Source organism: Natrix helvetica, assembly GCF_964273705.1.
Source record: "Natrix helvetica genome assembly, chromosome: 16".
Taxonomy (NCBI): Eukaryota; Metazoa; Chordata; class Lepidosauria; order Squamata; family Natricidae; genus Natrix; species Natrix helvetica.
Genome location: NC_138563.1, coordinates 9746061 through 9767696, shown reverse-complemented (window position 1 = coordinate 9767696; position 21636 = coordinate 9746061). Strand labels below are relative to the sequence as shown.

General features: G+C 50.6%; 1 protein-coding gene across 5 annotated transcripts in view; it reads right to left on the bottom strand.

Annotated features, from left to right (window-relative positions):
* Nucleotides 1–21636, bottom strand: part of CDC42BPG (CDC42 binding protein kinase gamma) — a 101987-nt gene that overhangs the window by 12826 nt on the left and 67525 nt on the right. For 4 of the 5 annotated variants that reach the window (XM_081967813.1, XM_081967812.1, XM_081967816.1 and 1 more), the window contains exons 18-30: nt 21493–21607; nt 20454–20602; nt 18898–18986; nt 18069–18118; nt 14768–14872; nt 12827–12871; nt 12391–12496; nt 11621–11754; nt 6236–6366; nt 4919–5000; nt 3065–3281; nt 1882–1944; nt 857–1444 (exon numbers count right to left, since the gene is read on the bottom strand). In XM_081967813.1, coding sequence (XP_081823939.1) covers nt 857–1444; nt 1882–1944; nt 3065–3281; nt 4919–5000; nt 6236–6366; nt 11621–11754; nt 12391–12496; nt 12827–12871; nt 14768–14872; nt 18069–18118; nt 18898–18986; nt 20454–20602; nt 21493–21607 — 1874 coding nt within the window. The remainder of the gene's footprint in view (nt 1–856; nt 1445–1881; nt 1945–3064; nt 3282–4918; nt 5001–6235; nt 6367–11620; nt 11755–12390; nt 12497–12826; nt 12872–14767; nt 14873–18068; nt 18119–18897; nt 18987–20453; nt 20603–21492; nt 21608–21636) is intronic. The other variant, XM_081967814.1, reaches the window with a different exon arrangement.

The following is a 21636-nucleotide window of genomic DNA, read 5'->3' as shown; positions in this document are numbered from 1 at the left end:
TAGCATATGCTGAGTTAATTCTATATATCAAATCCATATCCCACCCTAGCTGTTGTTTATCTCTTTTAATATAATCTGCTAGCATTGTTATCATAATCTCCCTTAAGTCTTCACCCTCCATTTCAGGTATGTTTTGAAATCTAAGAAATAGAGACATCCTTTCAAATTCCATTTTGATATTATATATGTTGATGGCAGCAAGATTACTTCCCGAGCAAAAATGGAAGGGCATTTCAATTGGTACAAGGGACGAAAGGCTGCAAAAGCAGATGGAGTTAGCAGAGATGGATAAATTGGCTGCTTTGATCAAAGGAAAACAATAATTACTTTTGATTGCACTTGGAAACCACTTCTGGACTTTGTGCTTGAGGTGGAAAACAAATACGAAACTTTGATTTTGGGTTTTACTGATTAGATAGACTTATTAAGCTAGAAATGGCTAATTTATGCTATTATGTAAAAGTAGAAAGTTGAGGTTGGATGTTAGTATCTTATTTTACTGCACCAAAAAGGAATCGGAAGTCACCGCCTTTCTTTCGTTTCTGCATTCTTCCCTTTCCCTTTCCTATTTTTCCTACTGAAAATAGAATAGAATAACAGAGCTAGAAGGGACCTTGGAGGTCTTCTAGTCCAACCCCCTGTTCAAGCAGGAAAACTGACCTACACAGATAAGTGACTGTCTAGTCTCTTCTTCTAGTGGCAAACTGTTCCACTGGTTATGTTTGCTGTGGGCGTGTTACTTGGAACCCTAATAGAGTCCAGTGGCACACACAGGCCCTACCAGAACGGACGGACCACCGCACCCATCATACCCAGCCAAAGCCCCCGCCCTCCTCCAAATCTGTGACCCACTCACAGCAGCTGAGAGGAGGGGCTGGCCACATCAGCTCTTGGGCACGGCTGCGGTGTCCATGAGGGTCCACGTAGAGGCCGAAACCGCTGAAGCACAAGATGAATTCGCTCAGGCTGACCTCCACGGCTTTCAGCGCTTCCATCTGGGCCACGGCATTTGCCCGGACGTCATCTGCGTGGGGTAGACTGACCGGAGATCCTTCGTTGAGTAGAGGGTAGAGGGAGAAGCCGGATGGGTAGCCCACGCAGAGCCGGTCCCCCAATACATCCAGGCACTGGACGTATCCTGGCGCTTGGATCTCCTTGATACGGCGGTGGGGCGGGTGCGTGGCCGTCAGCTGGAAGCACAGGACCTGGCGTTTGCAGGCCACGCACAGCACAGGGGTCATGCCGCGGCAGATCAGCCCCACGGCCACCGCCTGGCAGCCTTTGGCCTCCACCACCTTGGTTCCCGGTGCCTCAGGAGTCTCCAGCTCCGCCCATGAGAAGATGCGCAGCCCATGGTTCTTGCCGCAGAGCACGGACAGCAGCTGAGCTTCGGGGGAGACCAGCAGCAGCTGCACCCGCCGGGAGTCGCTCACCCGCAGCACGTCTGGAGGGGAGACAAGGCTCATGGTCAGGGCTTGGCAGTTGCGGCCACCACAACGCCCTCCAGCCACAATGGCAGAAAATCAGGAGCAGGAAAATTGTGGTGTGAACATTAGGATGAGCTGTTTACACACTTATGACCATTGCAACTTCCCCACGGTTCCGTGATCAAAATTTGGCCACTTGGCAAGTGACTCATATTTATGACCATTGCAGTGGGGGGGGGTAATTTGATCCCCATTTGCGGTCTGACTAGCAGGGGAGTCAGATTCACTTAACAACCATTTTACTAACTGAGCAACTGAACAGCTGTGGCAAGATTGGTTGTAAAATGGGGCAAAATTCACTTAACAACCGGAGAGAGAGGGGGAGGGAGGGAGAGAGAGGGAGGGAGGGAGGAGGGGGAGAGAGAAGGAGTGAGGGAGAGAGAGAACTGCTCACCGTTTGTCCTGAGATTAACGAGAAAAAGTCCGTAATCCGTACCCAGAGTAAGCCGTTCCCGGTCTGCAAAAAAAGACACCCTGTCACAATGAGTGTAGACCGGGTCCTCCAACCCCTAGACTGCGATTCTGAGGGATGGTCTGTTCAGAACCGGACTGCACAAGCAACGGGTGAACGCGGGAAGTTCCGTTTGTATGAGTGGTGCACGCTCGTGTTTGATTGGGAATGTCAGATCCCTAAAAGTGATACTGCCATTCAATTGGGAGGAGGGGGGCCTTGGAGTCGATTTTTTAGCAGGGCGTGTGACAACTGATATTTTACAACTGGTTTCGAAGCACCTTGAGATCCCATCACCTTTTGGGGGAATGTTTAGGATGGCCACGTGGGACGCTTCACTCTAATGTCTAACGGAAGACGGGAAGGTATATTTATTTGGTTCTCAGGGCAGTTGGTAAAGGAAACATCTTCACACTTGTGTATTGGCTAAAATCTGCTTTCTGACTAATGTGAGGGGTCTCTACTGCTTTAATTCCACTCGCATTGCCTAAGGGGATTCAGACGTTGCTTTGAACTGAATGTTTTCACTTCGGCTTAATAAAAGCTTCCTTTTGAAATGCTCCGTTTCAAGGATCTTCGCTTTCTTAAGATAGGAGAGGCAATCCTTACAGGGAAGCTCCATTTGTGCAAGTGGCATTCATGTGCACCCGCTTATATAAATGGAGCTGTGCACAAGAGTGCACACACCCACTGCTTCCACACAACCATTCCGCCCCCCCCCCCCGGTTCTGGATCCTGTTGCAACCGGTACGCTGCAACACGGCCGCCCACAATACTTCAGCTGCTCAGTGGAGCGTCGCGCAGGTGCCGTATACTCCGTGGGCATGCGCAAAAGCCCCGATCAGCTCAAATACAGGTAAGGAGGGCAGGTGGGCCCTCCGGAGCACTGGAATGGAATGGTACCTGGTGCTCCTAGCAGGCACCAGTACGGCATACCAGGGCATACCGGTCGTATCCCATCACTGCCCCCCACCCACCCACAGTGCTGATCTATAAAGCTGGGAAGGTTGGAGACCCCTTCATGCATTCCACCGCAAATCAAGGCCATTGTCCCTGCTCCAGAGACTGGGGGAGCAGACTAGACCCACCCACTCCGATCTCCCAGAAGCATAATTTCAGGAAGCACCTATGATTGCGGCCGAGAGGGCGTGGGGGATGAAGGGCAGCCCGTTGTCGTAGGCCTCCTTCAGCACGTAGACCGCGCGGTCGCAGTGCCGGTTCTGTCGCAGCAGCTGCTGCAGCTCGCTCAGCACCTGCGTCCACCTCCGCATCTCCGCCTCGCTGTCGGCCAGGAAGAGCATGGAGCTGGTGGTGGGAGGGCAGGAGAGCTGAGTGGACGTCACCTGCGGAAGAAACGGGATAAATGAGCAGGATGCCAGCCGGTGCCCGGCAATGCTCCAAGCCGCACCCCTCCCAAATTGGCTGCAGTCATCTGAGATCTGACTCCGGCCGACAATATGCGTGGAATGCATTGCCCCCCCCCCATTCTCTCTCCATGACAACACTGAGAGTTGACACCCCTTTTTTTATAAGAGGGCAGTAACAGTCTCTTTATTCACAAGGATAAACAAAAAATCAAGCATAATTAGTCCCAACAAACCTGGGTTAATCCAAGAAATCCAAATTGCTTGCTGTATACTAGAAATGAACGGTTGTCTGTGACAACCGGCTGCTCCCAAACCCCTCCTATTTATTTCCCAGCCAGGGAGGGACTGGCTAGTGTCTACATCGGCTTTTCCCTGAGATCCGGCTTATTGCTTTCCTTTGCCCTCCTCTCCTCTGTGCACATCTGCGCATCTGGGATGGGCCCCATCTGTCCCTCCCCCTCACTCAGCACAGGCCCTGAAGACAGCTGCCTCTCCACCTGGGGGAGGACGGAAGGTGCCGGCTCTGCCTCCCCCGCCTCCTTGCCTGGCAGCCGACGGTCCATGATAGGGTTTTGTTTGTTCCTGTAGAAATGGCTAGTGTACACAGATAATCTTCCAGTTACAATAGTTCATTTAGTGACCGTTCAAAGGAACAACGGCACTGGAAAAGGTGACTTATGACCATTTTTGACATTTACGACCATTGCAGCATCTCCATGGATACCCAGCTGAAATTAGGATGCTTGGCAACTGACTCGTATTTATGACAGTTGCCATTCCCTTTTGTGACCTTCCGATAAGCAAAGTCGATGTGGAAGTCAGATTCACTTAACAACCGTGTTACTAACTTCATGGCAGCAGGAATTCACTCAACGGCGAGAAAGATCGTAAAATGAGTCAAAACTCAATAAATGTTTCACTTAGCAACAGAAATGTGAGGCTCAACTGTGGTCGTAAGTCGAGGACTACCTATATGTAGTCTCTTGCAAAAGTAAAAAGATGAGATAAACTTATTCTATTGTGCTAACAAGAGTCTGAAGTCAATGCTCTTTTTTTTTCTTTTCCCTTTTCCCTCCCCTGCTTTCCCATTATTTTCATTTCTCTTGGTATTTGATTTTTGGATAAGCTAATACAAATTTGAATGTCAAAAAAACCAGCTGGGGCTTTGAACACATCCTTGTGGCCACCGTATAGGCCAGGGGTGTCCAAACTTGGGAACTTTAAGACTTGTGGACTTCAACTCCCAGAATTCTGGGAGTTGAAGTCCACAAGTCTTAAAGTTCCCAAGTTTGGACACCCCTGGTATAGGCTTTTCTTTTACCGTACTGCCTTCAGACATTTTCAAATCCTGCTTTTTTTTAGCTTTAGTCCTGGGAAGCCCCCCTTGGTGACGAGAAGGGACTCAGCAGCTGCCCCACATGGAGAAATCACCGTTTAGAATCTGTGCTGTCTTTGCAAGTGAGCTGGGAGACCCTCGAGGGCCACTCAACAGGACTCGTTCATTGCTCTGAGATCTTGCACAAAGCACAACTGGGAGCATCAGCAAGGCCCCCATTGGGCCCCAGACAAAGGTATTCCCATTCTGGATGCTTCTTGTCCCTTCTGGTTCTTACCCGGAAGATACAAGGCACATCTTTACTGTTGGCGTGGATGACATCGGAAGCCAGGACGGGAGCCACGGAAAACTGCTCATCCCTGTCATCAGGGAAAAAATGGGTAAGAAAAAAATTGTACACAGTTCCTCATGGCGAGTGACTAAGAATAACAGTATAATAGTTGGAAAGGGACCTTGGAGGTCTTCTAGTCCAACCCCTGCTCAAGCAGGAGAACTTGTACAGTCTCTTCTTGAAAACCTCCAGTGATGAAGCACCCACAACTTCTTAAGATAAGTCATTTCACTGATTAATTAGAAAATTCCTCCTTAGTACTAGGTTCGCTCTCTCCTTGATTATGTTTCCATCCATTGTTTCTTGTCCTGCCTTTAGGTGCTTTGGAGAATGGGTGGAGCCCCTCTTCTCTGTGGCAGCCCCTCAAGTACTAGAAGACAATTGTCATGTCTCCCCTAGTCCTTCTCTCCATTAGACTAGCCGTAGCCAATTCCTGCAACCGTTCATCGTACGTTTTAGTTTCCAGGCCTCTAATCATTTTTGTTGCTCTTCTCTGCACTCTTTCTAGAGTCCCAACATCTTTTTAGTATCAATGAGTAGAGGTTGGGTAAGCGTAATATCATAGAGGTTGGGAACTTCCATCCTAGGAGCCTAATGTGGCCCATCAATCTGATCCAAGCCTCAAATTCCTCTAAGCCACTCCACGAATCATTGCTGGGGTTGCCGAAGATATCTAAGAAGGTTGCCAACAATCTAACCCAGAGCTTCTCAAACTTGGCAACTTGAAAATGTGTGTGCTTCAACTCCTAGAATGCTTTAAGAGGGGTGGACTTCCACTCCCAGAATCCCCCAGCCAGCCTGCTTTAAGATGGGAAGATTTCAACTCCCAGAATTCCCCAGCCAGCCTGCTTTAAGGCGGGAGGGCTTCAATTCCCAGAATTCTCCAGCCAGCATGCTTTAAGACAGGAAGATTTCAACTCTCAGAATTCCCCAGCCAGCATGCTTTATGAGGGGTGGACTTCTATTCCCAGAATTCCCCAGCCAGCATGCTTTAAGACGGGAAGATTTCAACTCCCAGAATTCCCCAGCCAGCCTGCTTTAAGACGGGAAGATTTCAACTCCCAGAATTCCCCAGCCAGCCTGCTTTAAGGCGGGAGGACTTCAACTCCCAGAATTCCCCAGCCAGCCTGCTTTATGAGGGGTGGACTTCTACTCCCAGAATTCCCCAACCAGCATGCTTTAAGACGGGAGGACTTCCCAGCCAGCCTGCTTTAAGACGGGAGGACTTCAACTCCCAGAATCCCCGAGCCAGGATATACTCACCGCATATCTGTGACATGCATGACACCCGGTGAGATCTTCCCTTCCAAGGCGTCGAAGAGGAAAATCTTGAAGTCGCTGATGACCACGAAGGCCTTCTGCCAGCCCTTCCTCACCCCGGAGGGCTTGGGCACCTTCGGATAAAAAGAGAAACAAGCAAACTAGTTTTCCCCAGAGAAGCAGCTTCGAGTCCAGGAAATATTTTCATTCCTGCAGGGCAGGAGATCCACGTAGAGCATGGAACGTAGAATAACAAGGCGGGAAGGGACCTTGGAGGTCATCTAGTCCAACCCCATACCCAAGGCAGGAGACCCTTTGCCATTTCGGACTAATGGATGTCCAATAATTTCTTTAAAAGCCTGGATGTCCAATAATTTCTTTAAAAAGTGTTGGAGCACCCATATCTTCTGGAGGCAAGTAGTTCCTCTGCTTAATTGTTCTCACTGTCAGTAAATTTCTCTCTAGTTCCAATTGGATCTCTCTCTAATCATCTTCCACCTCTTACATCCTATGCCAGTGAGGGCAAACCTTTTCGGCACCGAGTCCCCAAACTGGAACATGCATGTTTGCACGTGCCAGGGCACCAGAAACCCCAAACACCAGCTGGCCGGTGTGCGCATGCCTGTTTTGGGGCCATTTTTGGCTGTTCTCAGGGTGTAATTGGCCATAAAACAACCCAAAAAAGGCCTGAAAAATGGCCTGGTTTTTGGACCGCTTTCATGCCGTTTTGGGGCCATTTTCTTGCCATTTTGGGGGCTGTTTTCATGCCATTTTGGGGGCATTTTCATGCCATTTTGAGGGCATTTTCATGCCATTTTTGGGGCTGTTTTCCGGTGCTCTTTCACCCATGAAGACCAGCTGGCGTGTGTGCCCTAGAAACCAGGCAACGCCGCATGTGTCCACAGAGAGCTCTCTGCATGACACCTCTGGCACGCATGCCATCGGTTCGCCATCAGAGTTCTATGCTATTGCTTCATGTTTAGTCTGGAAAAGACTTATTCCCGTCTTGCTCATTTTTTTCTAATTCATAATCTAGCGTCCAATCTCGGATCTCTTAATGGTGTCCCATCCAGGCTCTAACCCAGCCCGACCTTTAGCTTTTTTTTTTTTCAAAGTCAAACAAACTTTGGATTACAATCCTGAAGTTGGACAACAACTGCCATTCCCAAGATCTGCCCTACGCGAGAAACTTGAGTCTCTTATTGTTCTGTCCCAAGCCTCTACAATATATACGGCCGCAGACTTGGCTGCCTGCCACAACTAAGGAGGGAGATAAATAAACCCCTTGGCTGGGAACCCAGAAAGCTTTCTCTATGAAACAAGGCTTAAACTCACGAAAGCCTCCCAATCTTTCTCTATGGCTGGATCAGTAAATTGTTGTGTCTCCGAAGAGGGGCGTGGGAGGAGTCACACATGGTATTAACTCAGCCCTTTTGCCTGGGAGGCTGAGGTAAATCTTGAGGCCACACCTCCGTACCTCCTCTGGCCTCCCAGATTAACCTCAGCCTTCGGCCCAGAAGGAGTGTTTTTCCTGACTCTCCCTCCCTTCGAAGACTTCAAGGTTTTTTCCACAGGTTTTAGGTTGCTTACCTTCGGATTGCTTCTTCACCCCTCCTCATCCGTGCTCGTCGCAGCTAGCTCCAAAGCCTCACCGCTTGCTAGCGCGAGCCCCAGGTGGCCGGGCAGCCGCGTAAGAGGGGAGGAAGCCCCGCGCCGTGAGGACCGCCGAGGCGGCTGCGCGCCTTCCAGGAGACCTTCGCTGGACATTGTTGGAGCCAGGAACCGAAGGAAGCCGTCCTTTCCGCAGGTTCAAGTGACCCGGCCCGGAATCACCCCATCGGCGGTCACCTCTCCCTATTGCGGATGCCTGGGATCGCGTTACCTCGGACGAGTGGGTCCGCCAAACCATTAGGCTCAGGCTCCAGCTCGAGTTTTGCTCGCAGCCCCTGAATGGATTCCGAACCTTCGCCTCCTCTTCAGACCCGGCCAAACAGGCCCTACTGGGCAAGGCCATCAAGCATCTGCTGGACATCAGGGCAGTAGAGAGGGTCCCAGAGGGGGAGAGGGGTTCGGGCTTTTATTCTAACCTGTTCCTGGTTCCCAAGAGTTCAGGGAGGTGGAGAGCCATCTTGGACCTCAAGCTGCTCAATTCCAGGGTGGTCGTAGGTTTAAGATGGCCTCTCTTAAATCCATCTTAGAGAGTGTCCAACAAGGGGACTTCCTGGCCTCCATCGACCTCATGGAGGCCTTCCTACACATTAGAATTGCTCCCGAGCATTGTAGATTCCTGAGGTTTTCCCACGAGGGCAACCACTTTCAGTACAGGGCCCTTCCCTTTGGGTTGGCCTCAGCCCCCAGGACCTTTACCAAGGTACTGGCCGCAGCTGCTTCGTTCCCTCCCGGTTCGGCTTCATTGCTACCTTGACGATATCCTCGTCCTAGCCAGGTCCCCAGCCAGTGCCGAGAAGGACCTAGGTCTCACCATCGACACCCTAAGGTCCCTAGGTTTTCGATCAATCTCGAGAAGAGCCAACTAGCTCCATCTACCAGGCTCCAACACCTAGGGGCCATCATAGATTCGGTGTCTGGAGAGGTCTCCCTCTCCCAGGAGCGTAGGGGAGCATTGTTCAGCTGGTGCAGGAGATCCGCGAGTCACGCTCTGTTCCTGTAGTTCTTCTTTCCAGGCTTCTCGGAACGTTCATCTCTTGCACAGGGATCGTATCCTGAGCTCGCCTTCACGCCAGAGAGCTCCAGTGGTTCCTGCTTCCATACCAGAGAGCTGGGGCGAGCGACGCCACCTTCAAGGTACTCGTGACATCCCAGGTGTGCCTCTCTCTCCGTTGGTGGATGACTCCAGCTCTGGACAGGGGATCACTATTCAGGGAGCCAGAGAGGATGGTCCTCATGACAGACGCAAGCCTGTTCGGCTGGGGAGCGCACCTGGAATCCCAGATAGCCCAGGGCCACTGGACGCCAACAGACCTACGCAACAACATCAACTGGCTGGAACTCAGAGCCATCCAACTGGCTCTGCGCCACTTCAAGACTGCAGTGACCGATCACCACGTCCTGGTCTTGACCGACAACGTGGCAGCCAAGGCCCACGTGAACAAACAGGGAGGCACCCATTCCAAGGCCCTACGCAACGAGGCCCTCCGGCTGGGGAACTGGGCGGAAAAGAACGTCCGATCGATCAGAGCCGAGCACATCTCCGGGATAGAGAACCAACAGGCAGACTGGCTCAGCAGGGAGACAGTCGACAATGGAGAGTGGCAACTCCATCCCACCGTCTTCCAACAGATCTGCAGGAGGTTCGGCCGTCCAACAGCGGACCTCTTCGCAACCCCAGCGAACGCCCAGCTGCCAAGCTTCATATCGAGGTTCCCAGCCAGAGGCGCCATGGACACGGACGCACTGCACTGCATCTGGCCGCCCAGTCTCCTCTACGCCTTCCCCCCCCTTCCCCTCATTCCCGGGGTCCTGAGGAAGTTAGTGGCAGAGAGAGCAGAGATGGTCCTAGTGGCTCCCTTCTGGCCACGCCGCCCCTGGCTAGCAGACCTGGTGGATCTGTCCTCAGCCCCCCACTGGAGGATCCTGCAGGGGGAGGTGACCCTGCTCCAGGAGTCTCTGGAGCATCCGGACACGGAGTGGCTCCATCTGACCGTCTGGCGATTGAGCGGGAACAATTAAGAGGGGCCCAATTCTCTGCGAAGGTCATTAAGACCATCGAGGCGTCCAGGAGACAGTCTACAACTCACATCTACAATGCCTCCTGGGTTGCCTTCGCGGACTGGTGCCGAGCAAGGGACATCATCCCAGCCGCGGCTTCTGTGCTGCAGGAAGGTCTGGAAAAAGGTCTGGCCCCTAGCACTCTGAGGAGGCAGGTCTCTGCCCTTCCCAGGGTCCTGGGGGGGGGTGGTGGACGCCCCGCCTTTATCCCAGTACCCTGTCCTCAAGAGGGCAGCGAATCTGAAGCCCCCTGTGGTCCATCGATTCCTGACCTGGGACCTACCCACAGTCCTCCAGGCTCTGACTCCAATCCCTCCAATTCCTGACCCTCAAGGTAGTCTTCCTAGTTGCCATCATGTCGACCAGGAGGGTTTCAGAGCTTAACGCCCTCTCCAGCAGAAGGGACCTCTGCTCATTCCTAGACAACCAGGTCTTCCTCAGACTCTCCCTTCCACAGAGGCCTAGAGATAGTTCTGCCGGACTTCTGTCCGCAGCCTTCCAGGAATAGAGAGAGATCTTGGCATCGCCTGGATGTCAGAAGAGTCTTGCGCATCTACCTGAAGCGCACGGCCCCCTTCAGGCGCTCTGAGGCCCTCTTTGTCTCCTTTCAGACATTCACCCAGGGAGCCAAGGTCTCCCCAGCCTCCATCAGCAGGTGGATCAGATCGACCATCTCCAAGGCCTAGCACAAGGACTCCAGGTTCCTGAGGACATCACCGCGCACTCCACCAGAAGTGCTGCCACCTCAGTGGCCTGGGCCACCCAGGCTCCTATCGAGGAGATCTGCAGGGCTGCCACCTGGTCCTCCCCCTCGCCTTTCATCAGGCATTACTGGCTAGACGCCTCCGCCTCTGCGGAGGCGGCCTTCGGGAGGAAGGTTCTTCAGGGAGTCTTAGACTCTCGTGGGGCTCAGGCCCAGTGATCCCTCCCATGGACATCTAGCTTTGGTATGTCCCATGTGTGACTCCTCCCATGCCCCTCTTCGGAGACTGTCAACTGGTCTTACCTGAACTGCATGTCTCGAAGATGGCATGGGAGTAGTCACTTCCCCCCCATCAGGGCGCCCCGTGCCAGGGGCCTGAGTTAGTTCAGTGGTCAGTCAGGGACCAGGTAGGAAGGATGTGTCTGTGTTTTATCTGTCCCTTCCTGTTCCAGGTTCTCTGCTACGACCATCGGTTAATCTGGGAGGTCAGCGGAGGTACGGAGGTGTGGCCTCAAGATTTACCTCAGCCTCCAGGGCAAAAGGGCTGTGTTATTACCATGTGTGACTACTCCCACGCCATCTTCGAGACATGCAGTTCAGGTAAGACCAACTGACATTCCTGCAAAATTCCCCTCCCGTCGCCCCACCTATAAGCTCTCCAGGAGGGGCCAATCAGTAGCCACCTGTCCCTATTTCCTTCTGTGACCCTTTTTCCAAAGCTGCTCCCTCCTCCTCGCAGCCCTACCCATACGTACGTCAGGGACAGCCTCCCTCTGTTCTTCCTCACTGCTCCCTGACTCAGACGCCACCTGGTGGCCAACAGGCCTCTCTAGTCCCTGCTCTGACTCCGAACACCCCCCAGAGTCTTCCTCAGCCTCCAGGGCAGTCCCATCGCGGTCATCGCTGTCAGATTTCACCAACAGCTCAGCCGGCAGCTGTTGGGCCACAACACTTACCGACAAATACCCCTCAAAGGCAGTGCCAGTTGCATTTACGGGATTCACCCCCAGGGTTTTCTGCAGCTGATCTGGGGGCATGGGGCAGATGGAGGCTCCGGCCGCACAGGAGACATGGCAGACAAAGTTGCAGGCTGAAGAAGACAGGAGAAAAGTGAGAAAAAATATTTTCTTGGTCTGTTTAAATTACTTAGCTCTTGCAGGAAGAGAACTGTGTAGTCCTAGAGTGGCCAAAAATCAGGGGGAGGCTTGTAACTGTTTTCCAACCTCTGTTTCTCAATCTCACGAACTTTAAGAGGTGTGGACTTCAGCTCCCAGAATTCCCCAGTAAGCCACGGTGTTGGTTGAAATGGCCCTTTAAGAGATGTGGACTTCAGCTCCCAGAATTCCCCAGCCAGCCACGGTGTTGGTTGAAATGGCCCTTTAAGAGATGTGGACTTCAACTCCCAGAATTCCCCAGTCAGCCACGGTGTTGGTTGAGATTGCCCAAAACCTTTTGATGTACATCATAGCTAAGCTGTAGGCGAAGAACCAGCTGCAGCAATCATTTCCCTGGCTTTTAATTAAGCTATGATCTGTTCTCCTGCCATCAAGTTAAGTTTCTAGTCCTCATGCACCACAATGAAAATGTGCCAAACAGGAATGTAAAGAGATTGTCGTTATAAGAGTCTTGGTCTGTGTTTTTGGGGGCCTCGGGAGTCATTCCCAACCTGGCCCCCTTTCCTTGCCCCCTCCTCCCCAGGTATGGTGCCCCATAAGATGCCACTCACCCTCACACGCCAGGCCTTGGCGGACCAGGCCGAGCATCAGCGATGTGCAGCGCATGCACTTGGTGGGGGCCGAGAAGCTGTGGGTTTTGAAGCTGTGCGTTTTGGGCTAGGAAAACACAACAGGGGGAAAGTTGGCAGGAAGCTTTCAGGTTAACAGATTAGCAGAGTTGGAAGGGACCTTGGAGGTCATCTAGTCCAACCCCTCCCCCAAGCAGAAGACCCTACACACCATTTCTGACAGATAACAGATTAACAGAGTTTGAAGGGACCTTGGAGGTCATCTAGCCCCACCCCCAGCCCAAGCAAGAGACCCTACACCCTTTCTGACAGAGGGGCAGTCCAGTCTCTTCTTGAAAGCCTCCAATATATATGTCTTTTCTTTGCAGAAAAAGGACAACAAACTTGTCCTTTCACAATGGAGCCCTTAAGTCTTCACCTTGAGGGATGCCGAATGGCCACTCTCGCCAACGGGGGCTCCTGCCTGTATGAGAAAAACACAAAAGCGTTAAGAGGTTACGGGGAGCAGAAAACATAGAAGTTGAAATGCTTTGTGCTAACCTGGTTTCTGTGTTTTGCCCATTTTTCCCCCCAGGTTCAAGGGGAATCTCTTCCCAGTGTCCTCTGGCCCCACATCTGGCCCCACCCCACATTTCCTCAATCCTTTGCTGGTTGTTTTGGCGAAATCGTTTATTAAGCGATGCCAGCTAGGCAGAGAATGAAGAAAAGGGCCCTGGAAGAAAGCAAAGGGATTTTTTTCTTTCTCTGCTTTTGTGTTGGGTTTTTATTGTACCCTGAAGTGAGAATGTAAGAATTGGTAAAGAAAACAAGAGCAATACAGAATAACAGATTGGAGGGGACCTTGGAGGTCTTCTAGTCCAACCCCCTGCTCAGGTAGGAAACAATTTCAAGCCAATGGCTGTCCAGTCTGATGAAGCACCCACAACGTCTGGAGCGAGGGAAGGAAGGAAGGAAGGAAGGAAGGAAGGAAGGAAGGAAGGAAGGAAGGAAAAGGGTGGGTGGGAAGAAAGGAAGGGGAAGGAAGGAAGGAAAAAAGGAAGGAGAAGGTTGAGTAAAAAAAGGAAAGAGAAGGATAAAGGGAGGGAAGGAAGGAAGGAGGAAGGAAGGAAGAAAGGAAGGAGAAGGAAGGAAGGAGAGGGAAGTTAGGAAGGAAAGAAGGAAGGAAGGAGAAGGGTTGAGTAAAGAAAGGAAGGAGAAGGGTAGAGGGAAGGAGGGAGGGAAGGAAGGAAGGAAGGAGAAGGGTTGATGAAAGAAAGGAAGGAGAAGAGTAGGGCCAAGAAGAAAAGGAAGCAAGGAAGGAAGGGGAAGGGTGGGTGGGTGGGAAGAAAGGAAGTAAGGGGAAAGATGGAAGGAGAGGGAAGGAAGGAAGGAAAGAAGAAAGGAAGGAGAAGGGAAAAGGGAGGGGGGAGAAAGGAAGGAAAAGGGTGGGTGGGTAGGAAGAAAGGAAGGGGAAGGAAGGAGAAGTGTTGAGGAAAGAAAGGAAGGAGAAGGGTAGAGGGAGGGAGGGAGGGAGGAAGGGAGGGAGGGAGGGAGGGAAGGAAGGAAGGAAGGAAGGAGAGGGAAGGAAGGAAGGAGAAGGAAGGAAAGGAGAGGGCGGGAGAGAGGAAGAAGGAGAACAAGAAGGGAGGAAGGAAGAGAGGGAGAGAGGAATGAAGGAAAAAGGAAAAAAAGAAAGAAGGCAGGAATTCGGGGTTTTAGCAACCAGCCTGGATTGACAACGGTTGCAGCTTCCCAGGGCCACATGACGACCTTTGGCGACCTTCCCAGGGGGCTTCCTGCCAGCAAAGTCCATGGGAGAAGCTGGATTTGCTTAATGACCATGAGAAAAAGAATTGTAAGATTGAGTAGGACTCAGCTTAACAACTGCTCCGCTTAGCAGGAGATGTTTCAGCCTCTATTTATGGACAGTATTTATTTATTCATTAGATTCCTTTGAGGCCCAATTTGCCACCAGGTGACCCTGGGCAGCTTATCATGTTGGGTGGGTGGGATTCAGTCAGTTCGGAGCAGTTCAGGCGAACCAGGTATTAATTTTGCATCCGGTTTGTCGGATGACTGGCTGGCCCCGCCCACCCCTCCCCGGAGTCTCCACGCGGCCCATTCATCACGCCAGGTTAAGAGCAGGGCCATTATTGCCCTCCCGGAAGCTGAAGGAAAGCCTCCGGCGCCTGGGGAGGGCAAAAACGCCCCCCTGAGTGTGGTGCGGGAGGCTGAGTAGGCCACGCCCACCTTGGCCACAGCCACCCAGCAACTGTGGAAAGAACCGGTGGCGAACATTTTTCAATCCCAGCCCTGCTTAGATGGTGGTCATAAGTCGAGGATTATGGGGAAAGATCTCTCCATTTTAGCCAGGACGTACGTTGGACCGGAGGCTTCTCCTGCCTTCAGGGTGCAGCTGGACTTCCTCGGACAATCTCCGTGCCTCCTGAGAGTCGGGGCTGCTCCCAAAAGCGACGGCGTCCTTCTGAAAGAGAAGGGGGCGGATAGGCCTCATTGCTCGTCCAGCGGATTTGGGCCACGAAAGGCTCCCCTGTGGGATGTCTTGCATGCCCCAAGCAGGCTTAGCAGGCTTTCCTCTGTCCTCCTCTGCAATCATTTTGCATCCTCTTCCAATTTTATAGAAAATTTCCACTGTGTGCAAGCATTAACTCTGCACATCCCAAATCTGGGTTATATTTATTTATCCGTTCGTTTGCATTTTATGCTTTATGTCATGCGGCTGCCCAGAGGTGGCCCTCTTGCCTCACCGCCAAGAGGCTGTGAGCTCCATCCTAGATGGAGGCAGATACTTCTCTCTCTGGGAACAGCGAGACTACCATATGTTTCGGAGTATAAGAAGCACCCCCCCCCCCCAGAAGAGGGTGAAAATTTGGGTGCAGATCAAAGACTCTTATTGCAGAAAGCATTAAAACCACAGCTACGATTAGTTGATTTGGCCTCCGTGTTTTAAATATATCAATACAATACAATACAATAGTAGAGTTGGAAGGGACCTTGGAGGTCTTGTAGTCCAGCCCCCTGCCTAGGCAGGAAACCTATACCGTTTCAGACAGATGGCTATCCAACATCTTCTTAAAGACTTCCAGTGTTGGGGCATTCACAACTTCTGGAAGCAACTTCTGTTCCACTGATTCATTGTTGTCACTGTCAGGAAATTTCTCCTCAGTTCTAAGTTGCTTCTCTCCTTGATTAGTTTCCACCCATTGCTTCTTGTCCTGCCTTCAGGTGCCTTGGAGAATAGTTTGACTCCCTCTTCTTTGTGGCAACCCCTGAGATATTAGAACGCTGCTATCATGTCTCCCCTGGTCCTTCTTTTCATTAAATTAGCCCAGTTCCTGCAACTATTCTTCATGTGTTTTAGTCTCCAGTCCCCTAATCCTCTTTGTTGCTCTTCTCTGCACTCTTTCCAGAGTCTCCACATCTTCTCTACATCGTGGCGACCAAAACTGAATGCCGTATTCCAAGCGTGGCCTTATAAAGTGGCATTAACACTTCCCGTGATCTTGATTCTCTCCCTCTGTTGATGCAGCCTAGAACTGTGTTGGCTTTTGGGGCAGCTGCTGCACAAGGCTGGCTCCTATTTAAATGGTTGTCCACTAGGACTCCAAGGTCCCTCTCACAGTTACTGCTATTGAGGAAGGTACCACCTATGTCCTATGCTGTATCTGTGCATTTCGTTTTTCTTGCCTAAATGTAGAACCTTACTTTTTTTCACCATTGAATTTCATTGGTGAAACTGAAATTTCATACATTTCCTGTTGATTATTTTCATCTGCAGAAATCTGAGTGGATGGCTTAAAAATTAAAATTTTGTTGATGGTCACAAATAATATAATGCAAATCATCACCATCTTCTTTTAATAACCCTGTAACCCCTTGTGGGTTGGAGTCTGAGGAAGCAGAGTGTTTTAATGGCCGGATGCCCTTCTTGTTGCCAATGCAGAGTTTTTTTCAGGCGTATTTTTCAGAGTATAAGACGCTCTGAAGTATAAGGCACACCTAACCTTTGGGGAGGAAAACAAGGGGGGAAAATCTGCCTCTGTCTCCCAGCAATTTGCCTCCTTGCAGCAAACGGGGAAAATGGGGCTTGCCGAGGCTGCAATAGGCTATAGCAATCCCTGCAGCCTGAAACAGCTGATGATCAGGAGATGCTTAAACTGAAAGTGAAACTTGCTGTTTGCTCCAGGAGGCAAATTGCTGGGAGGCAGAAGCAGATTTTTTTTGTCTTGTGCTAATCAGGCTCTTTGCTGTTTGCTGCAAGGAGGTAAGTCAACAACCATAAATGCCTAAAGAATGTTCAAATTATTAGACTTATTTTTTTAAAGACTGCTTTATTATTGTTGTAGACAGCTTAACAAAATGAAGAAGCTTTTTAAAATAAATGCTCGATCTGAAGAGAGGCCCAGTGCTATTGTATCTTCTTTTAAATAGCAGAGAATAAATATACTTCCAGAAAGCCACATCAATTTTAAGAGCATCTGTACAAGTATACGGTAGTTTGAAATGTAACACCACAAACAGTATATTGTCTGTATTATTTGCTGTTTGCTACAAGGAGGCAAATTGCTGGGAGGCAGAAGCAGATTTCCCTCCCCCCCCCCCCTTGTTTCCCTCCCCTAAAGCTAGGTGTGTCTTATACTTCAGAGAGTCTTATACTCTGAAAAATATGGTATATCAGCTGAAAAAAACGTCCGCATTGGCAACAAGAAGGGCATCCGGCCATTAAAACACTCTGCTTGCTCAGACTCCAACCCACAAGGAGTTACAAGGTTGGTAAACAAATATGATGATGATTTTCACTTTATTATTTGTGACAATCACCAAAATTTAATTTTTAAGACATGCACTCAATTTTCTGAAAATATGAAAATAATCAACAGGAAATCTATTATATTGCTATATCTAAAACACAGAGGCCAAATCAAATAATCTTAGCTGAGGTTTTAATGCTTTCTGCAATAAGAGTCTTTTTGATCTGAGCATTTATATGCAGATTAGCACAAAATATTCTTGCATTTCTTTTTTAAAATGCATAATAATAATAAATTAACTTTTAAGGCACTCTTATTAGGATATAACCCAAACAACATTTTTGTAACCTTCCTGCTGCAGCAGGGGGTTGGACTAGAAGACCTCTAAGGTCCCTTCTTCTATTCTGATTGATTTAATTGATTAATTAGGAGACAAAGAGGAAGAATTTCCACTGTCATTATAGATTAAAATTACTGTAAATTTCTCATTTGACCCTGAGAGAGTTTATTATACAGATACTCCTTGATTTACAACACTTCGTTTAGTGACTGCTCGAAGTTACAACAGCACTGAAAAAACTGACTATTTTTCACACTAATGACCATTGCAGCATTTCCCAGGGTTACTTGATCCAGATTCAGACGCTTGGCAACCGACTCACATTTACGACGGTCGCAGCGTCTCCCAGGGTCACATGATCCCCTTTTGCGACCTTCTGACCCGCCAAGTCAATGGGGGATTCGCTTAACGACCGTCCGACTAACGTAACAGCTGCCGTGATTCGCTTAACAAGGGTAGCAAGAAAAGCTCCTAAAATTGCAAAATTCACCTAAGAGCTGCCTGGCTGAGGGACAGAAACTTTGGGCTCGATTGCGGCCTACCTCTACCTATTCCAGGTGAAAACTTACACTGCTGCTTCGGAAGAAGAACGGGATCAGTGGGGTTTGGGACTTGATACCTGGTGAAGAAAAGGAGAGAAAATTGAGATGCCAAAGGATTCTGGATCTGCCTCTTCAATTAATCATGCTTGCTAATGGAATTAACGCCACCTTTCCCTGGATTAGCAGTAGAAGCCTCAGAGTTCAACTGCAAGACATCTTTTTTCTCATTTCTTTTTATCAAGAGTCTTACTATTTTTCAATTACAAAAATAAACATTCCATTTAGCATTATAATATATTGAGCATTTAAACGTCATAAAACTCTGCATTTTTCTTCTTAATATCGTCTAGTGATAATCGTACGGCGTTAGATGCGATGTAGCCATAACAACGTTCTTTCTAGAAAACCAAGGTCATCCTTTGTCTTTGCACCTGACCGGAACTGGATGGGTGGAAGCTGCCAGCGTGGCAGTGGGAGGTTGGACCATGGGATGGACTGGTGGGTGTGGGGGGGCAAGATCCTGAACTTTCAACTGGGTGGGGAAAACCGGGAAGCTTTCAGATTTGGGTTTTCCCAGATGTTTCCCAGCATGGCTCTCTTCATCAATTGGAACTTGGAGCAATATTTTGCCTCCGACTCTGATTTAATTTTGGTTGCTATTTGGAACTCTGACAATTGGCTTTTTTGGCACACAGCTGGCTCCTATTTAGCTGGTCGGGGGACCCTGTCCTACGAAAGGAGGCCGCAAGCGGATGAATACCCGAGCCTGGAGAATCCTTCAAAACGTTTGGCCAGCTTGGGCGAGGGGAGGGAGATCTCAGAGGGCACCCAGCTGCCATCCAGACTGGCCTCTTACCTTCCAGAGAGCGGGCCTTCAGCTCCCCTTTGGCCTTCTCCAGTTCCTGACGCAAAGTCCGGTTTTGCTGCTCAGCCTCCTGCAACTGTCTTTGGGGGAAGAGAAGACAGGAGGGTTACCTGGGGAGGTGGGCAACGGCCCCCTGGGACCCCCACTCCCATAATCCTTTGCCCTGGCCTGGGTGTTGAAGGGAGCTCGGAAAAGTATTCCTTCTCCCGCTCCTTCCCAGAAGCACAGGTAGTCCAACCACAATGGAGCCAAATTTTCCACTGCTAAGCAAGACCGTTGTTAAGTGAATCAGCATCATTGTTAAGTCAGTAACATGGTTGTTAAGTGAATCCGGCTCCCCCATGGACTATGTGTGTCACAAGGTCGCAAAAGGGGATCATGTGACCCCGGGACACTGTGACCGTCGTAAATATGAGTCAGTTGCCAAGACCTCTCAACTTACAATGACAACATTTATGTTGCTAAGTGAGACAATTGTTAAGTGAGTTTTGTCCCATTTTATGTTGCTAAGTGAGACAATTCTCAAGTGAGTTTATGTCCCTCTCTTGCCACGGTTGTTAAATGAATCATTACAGTTAAGTTATTAAACTTGGTTGTTAAGTGAATTTAGCTGGCCAAAAGGGGATCACGTATGCCCCCGGGACACTGCGACCGTCGTTAAGTGCATGATAGGGGCCAAGCCTCTGAATTATGATCACGTGACCATGGTCGTGAGTGTAAAAAAAAAACGGTCCTAAGTCCCATTTGGAACGGTCTCTAAATGAAGAGTTGTAAGGATGTTTCTGTGTGTCTCCATAGAGCAGAGATGGCGAACCTTTTGTGGCTCGTGTGCCAAAAGTGGAGGGAGCACAGGGGGGGTCATGCGTGGGCTTGCCACACCCATAATGCTATGCGCACGACCCCACCTCGCATGCGTGCATCACCAGCGCTTCTCCCCATTTTGGGTGTGGTTTTTTTTGCCCTCCCCAGGCTCCAGAAGCTTTCTAGGAGGCTGGGGAGGGTGAAAACAGCCTCCCCACCCGGAGGCTTCAGGATCGTGAAAAAACGGCCCTACCGGCAAACCGGAAGTTTGGGAACGGACTTCCGGTTTGCTCATAGGGGCAGTAAAAGCCCTCCCGAGGCTTCAGGGGCCTTCAGGGAGCCTCCTGAAGGCCCCTGAAGCCTCCTGAAGGCTCCGGAGGACTAAAAACGGCCCTACGAGCAAACTTGAAGTCTGTTCCCAAACTTCCGGTTTGTCCGTAGGGCCGGTTAAAACCCTCCCGAGGCTTCAGGGGCCTTCAGGAGGCTTTCCGAAGGCTCCGGAGGACTAAAAACAGCCCTACGAGCAAACCGGAAGTCCGTTGGTGAACTTCCAGTTTCCCCTTAGGGCCGGTTTTTCGCGCTCTGGAGGCTTCAGGGAAGCCTCCGGAGGGCAAAAAACAGCCTCAAAGGAAGGCTCCGTGTGCCAAAGGTTCGCCTTCACGGCTATAGTGTTTCAGCATTAGACGGGCTCAGCTGCCTCTGAAAAGAAGGGCTTTGGGGGGGGGGCAGAGGGAGATTTCACCCACCGTTCCAACCCCACGTGGGCCACCTTTAGCTGCTCCAGCTCCGTCTGGATGCTCTGCTTGGCCCAGATCTCGGCCTCCAACGCCGACTGCAGCTCCAACTTGGCCGAGGCCTCCACCTTCTGCAGCCGCCGGGCCTTCCAGAGGGTGTCCTGCAGGGGAAGGAGGGAGGGAGGGGGCAGTTGGTGCGTGGGGCAGGCTTGGGGGACGAGGCACACCGGGCACTGGCCACTGTTGGGCCCTGAAGGGGCTTTTGGGGGTTGGGAAAAATGGTGAAGCTGGCCCTGCGGGGTGTCGCTGGGCGGCCAAGGATTTGCCCTGCAGGTGTGTCCCCCCCACCTCATGGGAAAGGGAGGGAGGGAGGAGAGAAGGCAGGGGAAAAAGGAAAGAAGAAAGGAAGGAAGAAAAAGGGAGGAAAGAAAGAAGGAATGATTGAGGAAAGGAAAGAAGGAAGGGAGGGAAAGAAGGAGAGAAGAGAAAAAGAAGGGAGGGAGGAAAGAAAGAAAGGAGAAAAGAAAGAAGGAAGGAAGAAGAGATGGAGGGAGGAAAGAAGGAAAGGAAAAAAGGAACGATTGAAGGAAGAAAAGAGGAAGGGAGGGAGGAAAGGGAACGGAAGGGGAAGGATGGAGGAAGGAAGGAAGAAAAGAAGGGAGGGAGAAGGAGGAATGGGGCAGGAGAAAAAGGAGGGAGGAAATAAAGCAGAAAAGAAAGAAGAATGAAGGAAGAAGAGAGGGAGGGAGGAAAGGAAGAAAGGAAAGATTGAAGGAATTAATGAGGGAGGGAGGGAAGGGAATGAAATGGGGAGGGAGGAAGGAAGAAAAAGGAAGGGAGGGAAGGAGAAAAGAAAGAAGGAAGGAGAGGGAGGGAGGGATGAAAGAAGGAAGAAAAGAAGGAAAGGAAAAAAGGAAGGAAGAAGAGTGGAAGGAAGGAAGGAAAGAAGGAAGGGAGCCAGCCTCAAAGGTCCCTGATTTGATTCTCTTCCCACCGTTTCTCATGCCCCGCCCCCCATCAAGTGACTCCTCCCTCCCCGGGGCCCTCTTACTGGGGTCTTGGGGCCCGGACTCTGCGCCCCCGCCTGCTTCAGGGCTTCCATCTCGTCCATCATGCGAGTCGCCATGGCCTGCAGGTACCCCCTGGACTCCTTCTCATCGCTCACCCTGGACGGGGGGGGGGGGGGAGAGGGAGA